At 42.5% G+C, this 12,797-nt stretch overlaps 1 protein-coding gene across 4 annotated transcripts in view; it reads right to left on the reverse strand.

Moving 5' to 3' along the window:
* The window catches only part of VPS8 (VPS8 subunit of CORVET complex), a 223,567-nt gene that overhangs the window by 21,491 nt on the left and 189,279 nt on the right, over nucleotides 1-12,797 (reverse strand). For all 4 annotated transcript variants that reach the window (XM_067538775.1, XM_067538776.1, XM_067538774.1 and 1 more), the window contains 2 exons: nucleotides 12,226-12,395; nucleotides 8,280-8,448 (listed from right to left, as the gene is read on the reverse strand). In XM_067538775.1, the coding sequence (XP_067394876.1) occupies nucleotides 8,280-8,448; nucleotides 12,226-12,395 (339 nt within the window). The remainder of the gene's footprint in view (nucleotides 1-8,279; nucleotides 8,449-12,225; nucleotides 12,396-12,797) is intronic.

Raw genomic sequence — 12,797 nt, forward strand, 5'->3', positions numbered from 1 at the left:
TTATGTTCAGGATCACATCAGGATACAGCTAGTTTAACTAACTTTGGCCCTAAGCAGGAAAGAGTGGTCTATACTTGTGGGAAGAGCATATGTGTAAATGCCACATGGAAGGGCTAAGGACTACTTTGTAGCCCCACTTTCTTTAGCCTGCTCACACTCCTCATTCTCTCCAGTACCTTGCAAAGCAGGCCAGGCTCTAGGGTTTGGATTTTTTCCACAGTGAGAAAGGACACATGACATGAGTTAAACTGACTTATGTGCAGAAGCTGAGAGGGGGTTTGTGGTTTGTTTGTCTTTTAGTCACCAATCTCCAGTTTCCTACCATCTTTAATTCTTACAGACAGTATTCTTTTATTAGAATAATATTTTAAAGCCACAATATTATTCATCAACATCCTCCTTCTCTAATATAGAATCTTGATAGGGATAAAATGTAACAGTCTAATGTAGGGAAACATGATACATTAGGGGCTGTATTTGAGCATGAATACCAAAGGCCCAAAGTTATCTGTTTAGAATATTCATGTAAATGAATATGAAGGTTGCTTTTTAATCATGCTCTAAACTTGATTTTTAATAAATATGCTAAAAAATTCCAAATAAACAATGTGAGATTTGAATGGCGGGAACCATACATTTGAATCTCTATAGGTACAAGTCAAATGTGATAAAAAGCACAACCTTCCACTATTTTCCTGATCAGGAAAAGGACACCAAGTACACAATGCTAAAGCAGACCAAAGAAAACTTAAAACACTAGTAAACTATTCAAACAGAAAATGATGAAATGTCACATCAGGATGATTACTTAGCAAGGTACAAGAGGTTGTTCCAGAACAGAAATCCAGCTCAAGTGAAGCCAAACAGAAAGGAACCTAAACTATGGCAGGTAAAATTTAGCAGACGTTAGGAACAAGAGAGCATTTCAAGAGCAGAAAGCCAAGAACTACAAACAAAGAAGAATTTCTTCAAACATATCAGAAATAGGAAACCTGTGAGACAATTGGAAAGTCCACCAGTGAAAAAGGGAGCAACTGAAAAGTGCATTGCAGAGCAACCAAAACATTTATTTGCCGTAGTCTTCACCATGGAGAATGTTGGGCAGATGTCTACCTGGCCCTACTCTTTTTAGCTAATAAAGATGAGGCTGCCTCAGAGATTGAAGAGACAAAAGGTGCTGGAATAAACAGTAGCAGGTCATCAGGAGCAGGAGTTCTGAGGAACTCAAAAGAGAAATGGCTGAATTGGTAATAGAAGCAGGTACTAATTAAAATCAGCTACTCACGGACTGCAGGATCGCAAATGCTGTAATTGTATTTTTTTTTTTTTTTTTTTTTAAAAGAGGGAATTAAACGCCTTGAGAGTGTCACTGCTGTATCAAGCAAGCTGGTAGAGATGAACTATAAAACACTCAGATAAACATGAAGCAATGGGGACAAACTAGTGGCTTCTCTAAAGGAGAGTCATACCTCTCTAATCTGCCAGGTTTATACTGAAAAGCAGTTTAATCTCAGAACACACATGGGTTACTGCACCACCTGGTTACTTCATTTTCATACTGAATTCATTGAAAGAAATGGTTATTCATCTTGTGCAGTAACTGTGGTTGTTAGATGTGTGTGTTCCCATGAGTGCTCCACTCTAGATGTACTTGTTTCCCCTGCACCTTCAATTGGCGATTTTTCATAGCAGCATCCATTCAGCACATATATGCATGTTACTCAATCTCATGCCCCATGCCACTGTTATATAGCACTGCGTGGGCTAATCATTCTCAGTTACTTCTCTACCACAAAGCCCCATGACACTGAACCCTGAAGCAGAGGGGAAGTAGGGCAGATAGTGGAGCACCCATAGAGAGAGACATCTCAAAGAGCCAGGTACAGTACAGGGCAAGTAATCATTTCGAGTAGTGTCCCTATCGGTGTTCCACTCTAGGTAACTACCAAGCAGTTCCCCTTTAAGGAGGAGAAAGCTTTGGAGTTTAGCCCAGTATGGTAGAAAGTACAGCTGAGCCAAACAGTACTGGAAGCAGAGTCACGAATTACTGCATAATGTTTAGCGAACGTATGCATAGAAGCCCAATGTATGTGGCTTTACATATTTCAGTGATAGGAACGTTCTTAAGAAATGTTGTGGAGGTGGAAATAGATCTTGTAGAGCAAGCTTGTATGTCAGTGGGTCCTTTAAGATTATGAGATTGGTAGTAGCTACTAGTATAGTCAGTTATCTGCCTAAAGATATCTGCCTGCAGCTCCTTTTGTTTTGTGATTGAGACTAACAATCTTGAAGTCTTTCTAAAAGGTTTAGTCCTAGCAAGGTTGAATGCCAGGGCTCTCCTAACATCAAGCATGTGAAACAACACCTTCTGCTTATCCCAGTGAGGTTTAGGGTGGAAGATGAGGCAATGAATGGGCTGATTAATATGGAAATGAGAAGGTACTTCAAGCAAAAATGTGGGGGTGGTCATAATGTGATCTTCTCTGAAAAATATCATGAATGGGTGTGTATGCCATAAGAGCTCCTATTTTCCTCACTTGTCGAGCCAATGAGATAGCAACTAGAAATGTGTTCGTTGATAAATGGAGGCGTGCGCAGGCAGCCATAGGTTCAAATGGTGGTCTTGTAAGGCATTTAAGAACCAAACTGAGGTTCCAAACTAGAGTAGGGAGTTTAACTGGTGGATGAAAGTTGCCAAGGCTTTGAAGAACCTCACTGTCATTAGGTGGGCAAATACAGAGTAACCCTCTGTAGGAGAATGGAAGGCCATGATGGCTGCAGATGAATTCTAATGGAGTTCAGATAACCCTGAGCTCTTTAGTTCTAGAACATAGTCCAGTATATGTGGCAGCGATGAGATTGTTGGTGCAATATGTTCGAAATCACACCAGTGGGTAAATATTGTCCATTTTTGTAAGTAAGTGCAGCATGTAGACTGTTTTCTGCTGTGTAGTAGCACTCTTTACTTGCTGTGAACAGACTGTTTCTATCCCTGTAAACCATCAACCAGCTATGCTTTGAGGTGAAGGATTCTGAGACTGGGATGCAGGATCTTCCCACTCTCCTAGGAGAGGAGATGGAGAATCGTATGGACAATGATCTGTGAGAACACGGCCAACTGTAGCAGGTAAGGAAACCATATTTGTCTGGGCCACATCAGAACAATGCGATTAACTCTGGCACTATCCTTTCTTATTTTGCATTAAACTTTCAACATTAGGAGTCAAGGGGAACACATACAGAAGACCCAGCAACCATTGGAGATGAAAAGCATATCAACAATCGGTGGCCTGCCCAGCTCTGGAGCAAAACAGCACATTTCCTGTTTATCACTTTGGCAAAAAGATCAGTTTTAGGAGTGCCCAGTTGTCGGACTATGTGGTGAAGTAGAGTGGAATCTCTCTCCCACTTGTGGTCTCAAGAGATGTGCCTGTTGAATGTGTAGCGGTCACATTCTGAACTCCTGGAAGGAAGCTGCATGACAACATTCTGATTGGAGCATACACCATGCCAAAACTTTAAAGCCGCAGCATGAGGCGGAAGGGGGAGGGGAAGAAATCTCGCTTCTCCTTGCCGGTTGATATAAAATGTGCATGACATGTTGTCCATCATGACCTTTATGTGTTTGCCTCTGATTAGTGACAGGAACTGGAGGCAGGAGCATCTAACTGCTCTGAGTTCCAGGAGGCTGATGTGCACAGTGGTTTCTTGGAGCATCCACCTGCCTTGAGCTGTGCAGGTGAAGGAGACACTAGCACACACGTTATGAAGATCTTTTCACCAATCAAGACATTAGTTTACAGAAGTGGGTATGGAAAGCAGTATGTTTAAACTGTATCTGCTCAGTGAATAAATCATCCTAAATCACCCCAAAGGCATTGCAAGTGCAGTTGTGCATGATCTATAACTGGCCTCCACTTTGTGTGGCTGTACTTCAGCATTAAGGCCTGGTATTTGGCGACTCTAAACTGTAAAGTATCTTAAGAATAAAATTTTCTATCAAGGAGGGTGAGACACTTATGTTTTTTTATGAAAGGGTGTAAATTTAGCGTGGTGCTGCCACCTTCCATACTCGTTAACTATCTTGACCACCAAAGAGCTAAGAGATGGGTGAGAAAATAAAAATTCTGACTCCTTAGAGGAACAGTATTTTTTGTCTGCCCTCTTGCCCATGGGAGGAGCTGAGGTTGGAGTATGCCAGATGACCTTTACAGGATCCAGGAGTGCCTCATTGACTGGCAGGGCAATGTGGAGAAAGGAGGCTGTATGGAGGATGTTGGGCAGCTTATGATGCAGTCTTTAATCTCCTTGAGGAGAGTCTGTAAGAATCCGTGACCCTTTTGATGAGATCCTGAAACTGCTTAAAATCATCAGTCAGGAATGGTGGAGGTGGCGTGACAGCTTCATCCAGATGAAAGATGTTTGCAGTTGGAGAGACCTCCTTATCAGCCCTGGCCTCCTGTTCCTCAAATGTCTCTTCTTGAAGTTCTGGTCTTCTGGAAAGAGAGGGTGAGGAGAGTTGTGTATCTCTGTGAAGGGCAGAGCTTGAGGCCCTAGAGAATTGATGGTGATAAGTTGCTCAGGGGGGTCCCAGTACGGTCGTGGAGGATGCATATGGCATGGGTGGTGGAATTCACAGGTGCTCACCACAACAGGATGGTAGCTGTGGACATCAGTCACAAGTGAGCTCAGGCTCCTCAGGAACCTCAGTAAAAACCTTCATAGGGGAGGAGTGGAGAGCCTTGCACAGATATTTGGGAGGCTGAGGCAAAATCTTCATTAGAATCTTCCACCTCTAAGTCCCTTGGTAATGGTGAGGCAGCAGAAGGAGCTTGAGTTGCCACCATCGTTACCGAACACGTGCCCAGAGATCTGAAGGCTCTCAGTACCAAGATATGAGCCAAGCAATGGTGAATCAGGAGTCTCGGACACCACATGATCACAGGGAAATCTGAATTCTTGTGGTACCAAGAGCATTAGTACCATGTTCAGGGCTTGAGCTGAAGTAGCCAAAGGAGTTGATGACACCACAAGTTTTGAATGCTCTGGGGGAATCCAGACAGAGCCTGAGTGGTCTTTTTCAGTACCACGGTAGAGATCTTCTTGCCACCATGGTCTCCTGTTGGTACTGGTCGTCTCTTGGAGCCTGATATTTTAGGATCTTTATGCTTAGTGGAACTCTCGGTACCTGAGGAACCAGCAGCCTTGTGGGTATCAAGTTTGAGAGTGATGGGATCCAGGGGAGCGGGTGATTGATTTCTTTGAGGTAGATTCCTTACCTGGAGGATTTGGGGGCACTGTCTTGGGAAGACGTATGAAAGGAATCTTGAGTCTTCCTCTTGGATGCCCTTGAGGAGTATGACTCAGATAGAAGAGGCAACCAACTTACTCAGAGACTGGCGTATGTGGGGAGGGCCTGACCTGCGTCAGTGGCTGGATACAATACGTTCTCCATCATAAGGTATCAGTTTGATCTCCCTGTTCTTTCTGGTTCTAAATCTTAATGCCAGACAGAAGCTGCACTTTTGGGAAATATGAGATTCCCCAAGGCAATGGATGCAGCAGGAATGTTTCCCAGCACAATAGAAAACTCTTGAATCTGGGAGAACATGGCATACCCTCAGGAAAGGGCAAAGCCTCCCCTAGGGGAGTTGGAGGACTATGTTATATCTATTAAAACCTTTTTTTTAAAAAAAAAACAACTAACTATTACTAAGTACTAATTGCTATAATACATTAACTACAAAACTTAAAAGAACACAACTGAGGCAAAACTTAACACGGACAACTAGCTAAGGACCTCAAGCCAGGGTGGTTGAGAAGGAGCTGAGGATTAGCCCATGAAGTGCAGTATAGCAACGGCATGGGGCATGAGACTGAGGAATACGCATACGCAGGCCAAACGGGACACTGCTATGAGAAATCTCCGATATAAGGTGCAGGTGGTGTAAGTGCACCTATAACTGAAGCACCCATAGGGACACTACTTGAAGAAGAACCTATATTTTTTAAATTTACCAGAAGCTGCTGCTAGGTTTCCAGTCTGCTGCAATGCAGCACATTAAGGGACAGCAGGTCTAATCTCCCCTGGCAGAGATGCAGGCTACATGTTCCAGGTAACCTGGGTTGCAATCACCTCCATGGTCCCATCCCCTGGACACTCTTCAAGCCACTCTCCTGCCCCATTCAAGTTTACACTGATTTAGAGTGGGATGAAAGGGCTTTTCTGTTGTTTTGACTGATGGCTGGCTGAATTAATTTGTTTCATAATTTAATGCTGCTGAGCGGTCATCATTATGTGATTCTAAATTTACTTAGGGCACCTAGAGGTTTTGTATGGGCAATTTTATGTTTAGTTGTAAATACAGTTAAAATTTATTTTGTAAACACAAATGTTAAAATTGTACTTGGTTAAAATATTAAAGTGCAACAACTTAAATGTGTTATACATTTAAATGATAAACATTATAAACTTGAGTGAAGATACTGGGGACATGAAGAGCAGTCACAGGGTGAGAACAAGAGGGACGCTCAGGCTCTGATGAGACAGAGCTAGCCCTGGTAGGAGTAGAGCTAAAGAGCATCCCCTCAAAGAGCACTGGCTCTGGAAAGTAGGGGAATATGAAGAGCTTTGCTATCTGCTGCTCCTGCAGTGCTAAACAGCTCATCTCATGCTCCATCTGCCTCACTGAGTTTTGCTTCTTTGTTCCATCCCTCAATCAGATGCTCTGTCGGAGTCTCTCTTTCACGAACAGACTCATTCCATAATGATGAAGATATTAAATGGCAGTTTCTCCACACACCCACACCCTCATGAAAGCCTATGCTTGAGTGCCTACACGCCAGTATACATGGGTGACACTAACCGTTTTTTTTTCTTTTAATACCTGAAATATTGGTGATAGAAATTCATGATTGATTTAAAATTTAACATCCATAACTTTAGATTAATTACCCTAAGTACATTTTTAATCTTCTAGTTTTGAAAGTTACAGAAAAAAGTATTCTAACCTCTCTACCACTCACATTTTCAAATACATTGTCTTCAATAAAAAATTAGAGAGCTATAATAAATGTATTATGATAGAAGCCAACACAGCGTTAATTATGGATTTTCTATTCTTCCACAATACATACTACACAGAACCTGCATACTTTTCATTTTATAAAATTTGTAAATAAGATGTTTGGGCCACAAAATTAATCTGCTCTCAGTGGTAGGGAAGATTTTCTGTTCCCATTTAAAGGACTAATACAGTCTGACTGCTGAAGCTGCCCTGTGCTCTATGTATTCCTCAGAAATTGCTTCTTAAAATTTGCCTTCTAACAGGAAACCGTTTTTTCTACAAAAGCTGATGGAAGTTGACTAATGCTGTTAGCGATTCTTTGATCAGAATTGCTTTGGCAGAAGGTGAAGTAATCTGCTAGAAAAGAATTTGAACAAAACACTCACAATGTACTCAGCCATTGATTTACTTTGGTTTCAGAAGTGGAAATGCACTAACGGTTTTGTGTGTGTGGTTGGATGTTTTATTTTCAAAGCAAAGCAAATATACAAAATATCTAGATATATTTAGGGAAAAGCCAATACCTCCACCCTCTCTGCAACATTCGAAGGCAGAACTCTGCTCTCTGAGATGCATAATTCAGAGAAGACATTCTGGCAAACCATCCATTATTTATTTTTACTTGCAATTTGCAGAAACCTCTCCAAGAGAAAGTAGGAATTTACAAGCTCGCAGTTTATTTCTGGCTGCATCAGGCTGAAAAAGGGTTGCACCAGATGTAGACTCTCTTATTGGCTCTTTGTAAACTGACAGCAGTGATGGATTATAGCCAATCAACAGTAGTTTATTACTATTATGAATTTGGTGCCACCATCACCACCTAGACTTCCTTAAAATTTTCCACTGCAGGAAAATGGTCAGACTCAGTTTGAATTAGGATACAGGAGTGGGACAGAAGATCCTGTCTCCTGGGAAGGCGGATCAAAGACTCTGCAACATCTACCAGGTCTACTAGTGAGCTTATACAAAACAAAGTTAACACTGCCTCCCGAAAGCCTGTCCAAGGCCCCCAGAGAGCAGATGAAGTGGGAAATGTATCCACAAGGATATTAGTCTGTGGAAGCTCAAGCTCCTCTCATAGGGTTCATCTTTGGAAATGAAGCCAGACTCCAGAAATGAGATATAATTTATAATCCATTCACTAATAATCTAAAGAAAGCAAAGACAGTTCAGGTTTAGCTCTCAGGGACGCACCCCTCCTGAGAATCTTACCTGTGCCAGAGATGTGCCATTTCCCTTTTTCAAATCTGAGAAATTCTCACTTAGTTTTCCCCCTTTGTTACTCGAGTTGCATTTGTAGCAAGTCCATCTCATCTGTCCCTTTGTTTCTATGCCACACTCTTTACTCAGCAGGCACAGAGAGTGGTACAAATGGCCACAACTGTAAAAACAAGAGAAGAAACTTTACTATGTACTTCTAAAACATGATAACAATAAATAGGTCTTATTAAGACTAGTTACAGTAATGTAATGCTACTGAAAAGGGAGATTTCCAGTTGATTTCCAATGAAGAAAAACTTACCTGCTTACCTGCAACAATAATTCTCAGTATATATTTCCTCCACATTTTCATACCCTGGGATCAAGAGTCATATAAACTCAGTCACTAAAAGCAGGGAGAGCCACAAAAGAATCACATTTGCTGTCTCAAGCACAGCAGTGGACAGAGATCGCATCTATAATACTGAGCGCATACAGACCATGCCCCTTTATTTCACCATGGCCTGTTCAGAAGCAAGATTTCAAAAGATGGGAGATAGTGAGCGTGAAACTGTGGTGGCAATATATTCTGAGAACTACAGGTACAGGTAAATAGCCTCCAGATGCTGAACAATTGCCTCTCAGTGCCCAATGAAGTTCAGATGGCCTCATACCCCAATCATGAGGCATTATTGACTTCGGGGTGGAACTGAGCAGGGGCTGATAGAAAGGAACTAAGCTATTCAAGAGTGACACTGTTAGAGAGCTCTCGGGACAGAAATGTACAATAACCCAATGCTATCCTCTAAATCTCTTCATTTTGTTCCCCCTCCTGTTTAATCTACAGATGGGAGCATGAGTGAGGTATTATAGTTCGTAGTGTTCTCAGCCAGCTCTATATTTGCCTCTCTTCCAACTCTGCTGGTGCACTAGAACAACTCACCCAATGGAGTTTGGGCTGTAGATGAGGGCTAGCTGGCTGAGACTCAGCCCTGGGAAGAACTGGACACATTTATCTATCTGGAAATTTCCTTTCTTTGACAAATACTTTCCAATAGTCCTCAAAGTGGGTTTTTCTTCCCTCATGCACTTGGGCCACCATTCACAGGAACAGCCTAACTGTCCACTTACATCAATATCCTGTCTGACAGCAGCAAGAACCAGCTGCTTCAGAAGATGCAAGAACCCCATAGCGGACAGAACTGCTCACAAAGTTGCTTCCTAACTGCCTAATTAAAGGCTTCTTGTGCCCTGAAGCAGGAGACTTAATTTCCCTTCGACATTTTAACTCCTAATGTGGTTGTGGATGTTCTCATTAGCCATAAGTACTATGGGAGGCAGTGTGGCCTAGTGGCTAAGGCACTGGGCTGGGACTCAGGAGATCTTGGTTCAATTGCTAGCTCTGCCATTGCTGGGGACCTTGGGTGAGTCACTTCATTGCGTTGTGCCTCATTTTCCCCATCTGTAAAGGGGAATAATGATACTGACCTCTTTTGTGAAGCAATTTTTGAGATCCACTAATGAAAAGCACAATACAGGAGAGCTAGGTATTATTCTATGGCCCAACTGTGCTCTCCCTGACGATAATGGGAGTTTTTCCATTGACTTCAATGGGAGCAGTTAGGCCAAGGCTGAGTACATCTGAAAATCCCATCATTAATACACTTTCTTGGCAAGTCTGATGAAAGGAAATAGATGAGGCCTCTGGACCACTTGTGGCTCACTGCATCTATGGCTAGTGCTTGTGAATCCTTTCTGGTGGAGAAGGATGGCCACGTGTTTTGGTAGACTGAGGATGTCTCTGGATCCATAGCTGGCATTCCAAACTACTGGCATCCCCTTGGATGCAAAATGGGCAAGACTCTGTTTGGGTTCAGTTTACCAAATCTGCCCTGCAGTTCTCTACTCCTCCCCTCTGCTCTGTGCATAAGCTGCATTGCTTCCAGGGCTGAGTTTGTCCCTTTCTGGTGGCTGACATATGACCGGTACTTAGTGCAGGTTTCCTTATGTACAGACATAAGAGGGCTGGCTAACAAGACTGCTCTAAGGTCCAGCTCATTTTTGCTTTTTGAAGCTCCCTGAACTACTTCCTTGCCTAGCTGTGCCCTCGAGTTGAATAGCTTTTTATCTGTTATGGGTATACAATCCAATTATGCTAAAAAATTGCCCTCTGCAAATTTCAGCCACCACTGAGAGCAATAAGAATCCTTCCTTGAGGATTCTTGTTCTGTGGCTGGGATTGGATGCTATAGACTGTGGCAGGGTTAGGAGAAACCTCAAATGGAAATGAGTCCAATTGAGAATGTCAATATTTTGCATGCCCAAGAGCCTCAGAGCTGATCAAAACTCCTGAAGACTAAAGGAACAGATAAGTGTAACGGGCTCGCTGGCTTACCCACCCCATCTCAGCATCTCATGTGGCTGTGCCTTAGTTTCTCTTCTCTTTCAGGGCTTGACTCAATAAATGGCCAAACACATTGCTAATGTTCAACATACAACTCCCGTCCTAAGGTTTCCTTTATTGCTAGCTAACTGCAGGCAAACAGTCCTTCACCTTTGTCAGGAATCCCCAAGTCCTTCTGGCCTTTGTCTTAGGGCTTTCATATTTGAAAACTTAGATTGTGGCAAGCTGGGGTGTGAATCTACCCTACACTAGCTTGCTGCAGTCTAACTGTTCATGTGCACCATGCCGATGTGCATTCACAGTTCATTAATGCAATCTGATCTACTCCTGTTTCAAAGAGGACTAGATCAAAACACATTAAAGAACTGTTAATGCTGGTTCCACATAGACACTCCTGGTCTACACTTAAAATTTAGATCAAGCTAGCTGCATCACTCATGGGCGTGACAAATTCCCACCCCTGAGCACAGCAATTAAGCTGACCTAAGCCCTGTTTGTAGATATAGGTAGGTCGACAGATGAATTGTTGCTGCTTGGTGAGGTGTACTATTTACATCGATGGAAAAGCTCCTTCAGTCAATGTAAGAAGTGTCTATATCTATGGTGCTACTGCAGCCATAATGCTGTAGAGCCTGTGGTGTAGACATGCCCTTAGACCAAGGCAGGTTAGTATGGGATAGATTCACACCCCAGCTTGACATGAACTAAATGTTCATGTGATCAAGCCCTCGCACTCCAGTCACAGTAACTTGGTTCTTCCCTACAACCCCTCCTGGACTAAGTGCTTCTCAGTTCTGCTAAGCCCATCTCCATAGCACCCTGTGGAGATCTTTCCCAGCACTGCCGGCTCCCTCTCAGTCCGCTGGCCCCTGCAGAACGCTCTTAAAATAGTCCTTTAGACAGGTTTCACTTGTTTTTGGATTTTGAATGCATCAAGATTAAATTGGTGACAGGTGCAATGTAAATTCTAAATAAAATAAAGATGTGAACTCCAGTTACAGGGAGATGACTAGTTTTCTCCTTTATCACTTCCTTTCATATATAGGTCTTGGCTTATCAATCAGAGAAGGGCAGACAAACTGCCAAAATGCATATTTCTAGCCAAGAAATAATGCTAGCAAAATGTGTTTCCTAAACACCCCCGACCTCCTTACACACTTAAGGCACAGGGATACAGTGATGGCAACAACTCTTCTACAGCAAGAAGGAAGACCTGGCATGGATACCTTTGTAGCAAGCCCCTACACTTCAGCCTCTGTACCAATGTTTGTCCTCTCACCCTCTGTCTTATCTCCTTAGACTGAGCTCTTGTGAGCAGGGATTGTCCCTCACTATCTGTTTGTACAGCAGCTAGCACAACAGGGCCCTGACCTCACACTGCTGTCAAACCAACAGTAACACTCAGGGTATCTGTGCAGTTACCTGAATCTTGAACTTTTAAAAAAAGGTTTGATTTGAAGGTTGAATAAAGGCTAAGGGCAGCACTTATTTAACCAAGATAATTTTTCCATCTTTATGTTTAAAATACAAACATGCACATCTCTCTAGCTTTACCTGAAAACAATGATTTCATCAACCGTCTCTTGCCTTCTCTTGTATTGCTGCAGACAGATACAACAGTAATCCTGCTTTGGGTTAAGTCCTCTAGTGATTGAGGCTCTTAAGTTACACAGGGACCAGTGGAGATCATGGTTCAGGAGGTTAGTAATTGTCTCTAGAAGGGTCTGTGCAGGAAGACAGAAATTCCATATGTAGTTATTTATCATAGCAAGAAGCTTATGAAATAACAGAGTAAAAGTGTTGCCTCTCCTTATACAAACTGTACCTGCTATCCAGAAAACACAGTACCCCTTTATCTCCCCACATATGTTAACAGAGACAATAACTTTCTGCTCTTATCTATTCAATTCATTCATTTACGTCTCTATCTTTCAGAGGTTTTGGTCAAATCCCGATGGAACTGACACATTCTGTGATTTTGCATACTCCAGGCTTCCCTTCTTGTTCTTCATCTTTATCCAGTACATTTTTTCAGAGGAAATTCCTAACATCCACCATTTTATGAGAATTACAGAGAGTATAAAGGTGAGGTGGGAGCAGTAAATCCAAATATGCTATACACTAAG

This window comes from Emydura macquarii, unplaced genomic scaffold, assembly GCF_026122565.2.
Source record: "Emydura macquarii macquarii isolate MOO-44397 ecotype Brisbane River unplaced genomic scaffold, CSIRO-AGI_Emac_v2 contig_499, whole genome shotgun sequence".
In the NCBI taxonomy this organism is placed as follows: domain Eukaryota; kingdom Metazoa; phylum Chordata; order Testudines; family Chelidae; genus Emydura; species Emydura macquarii.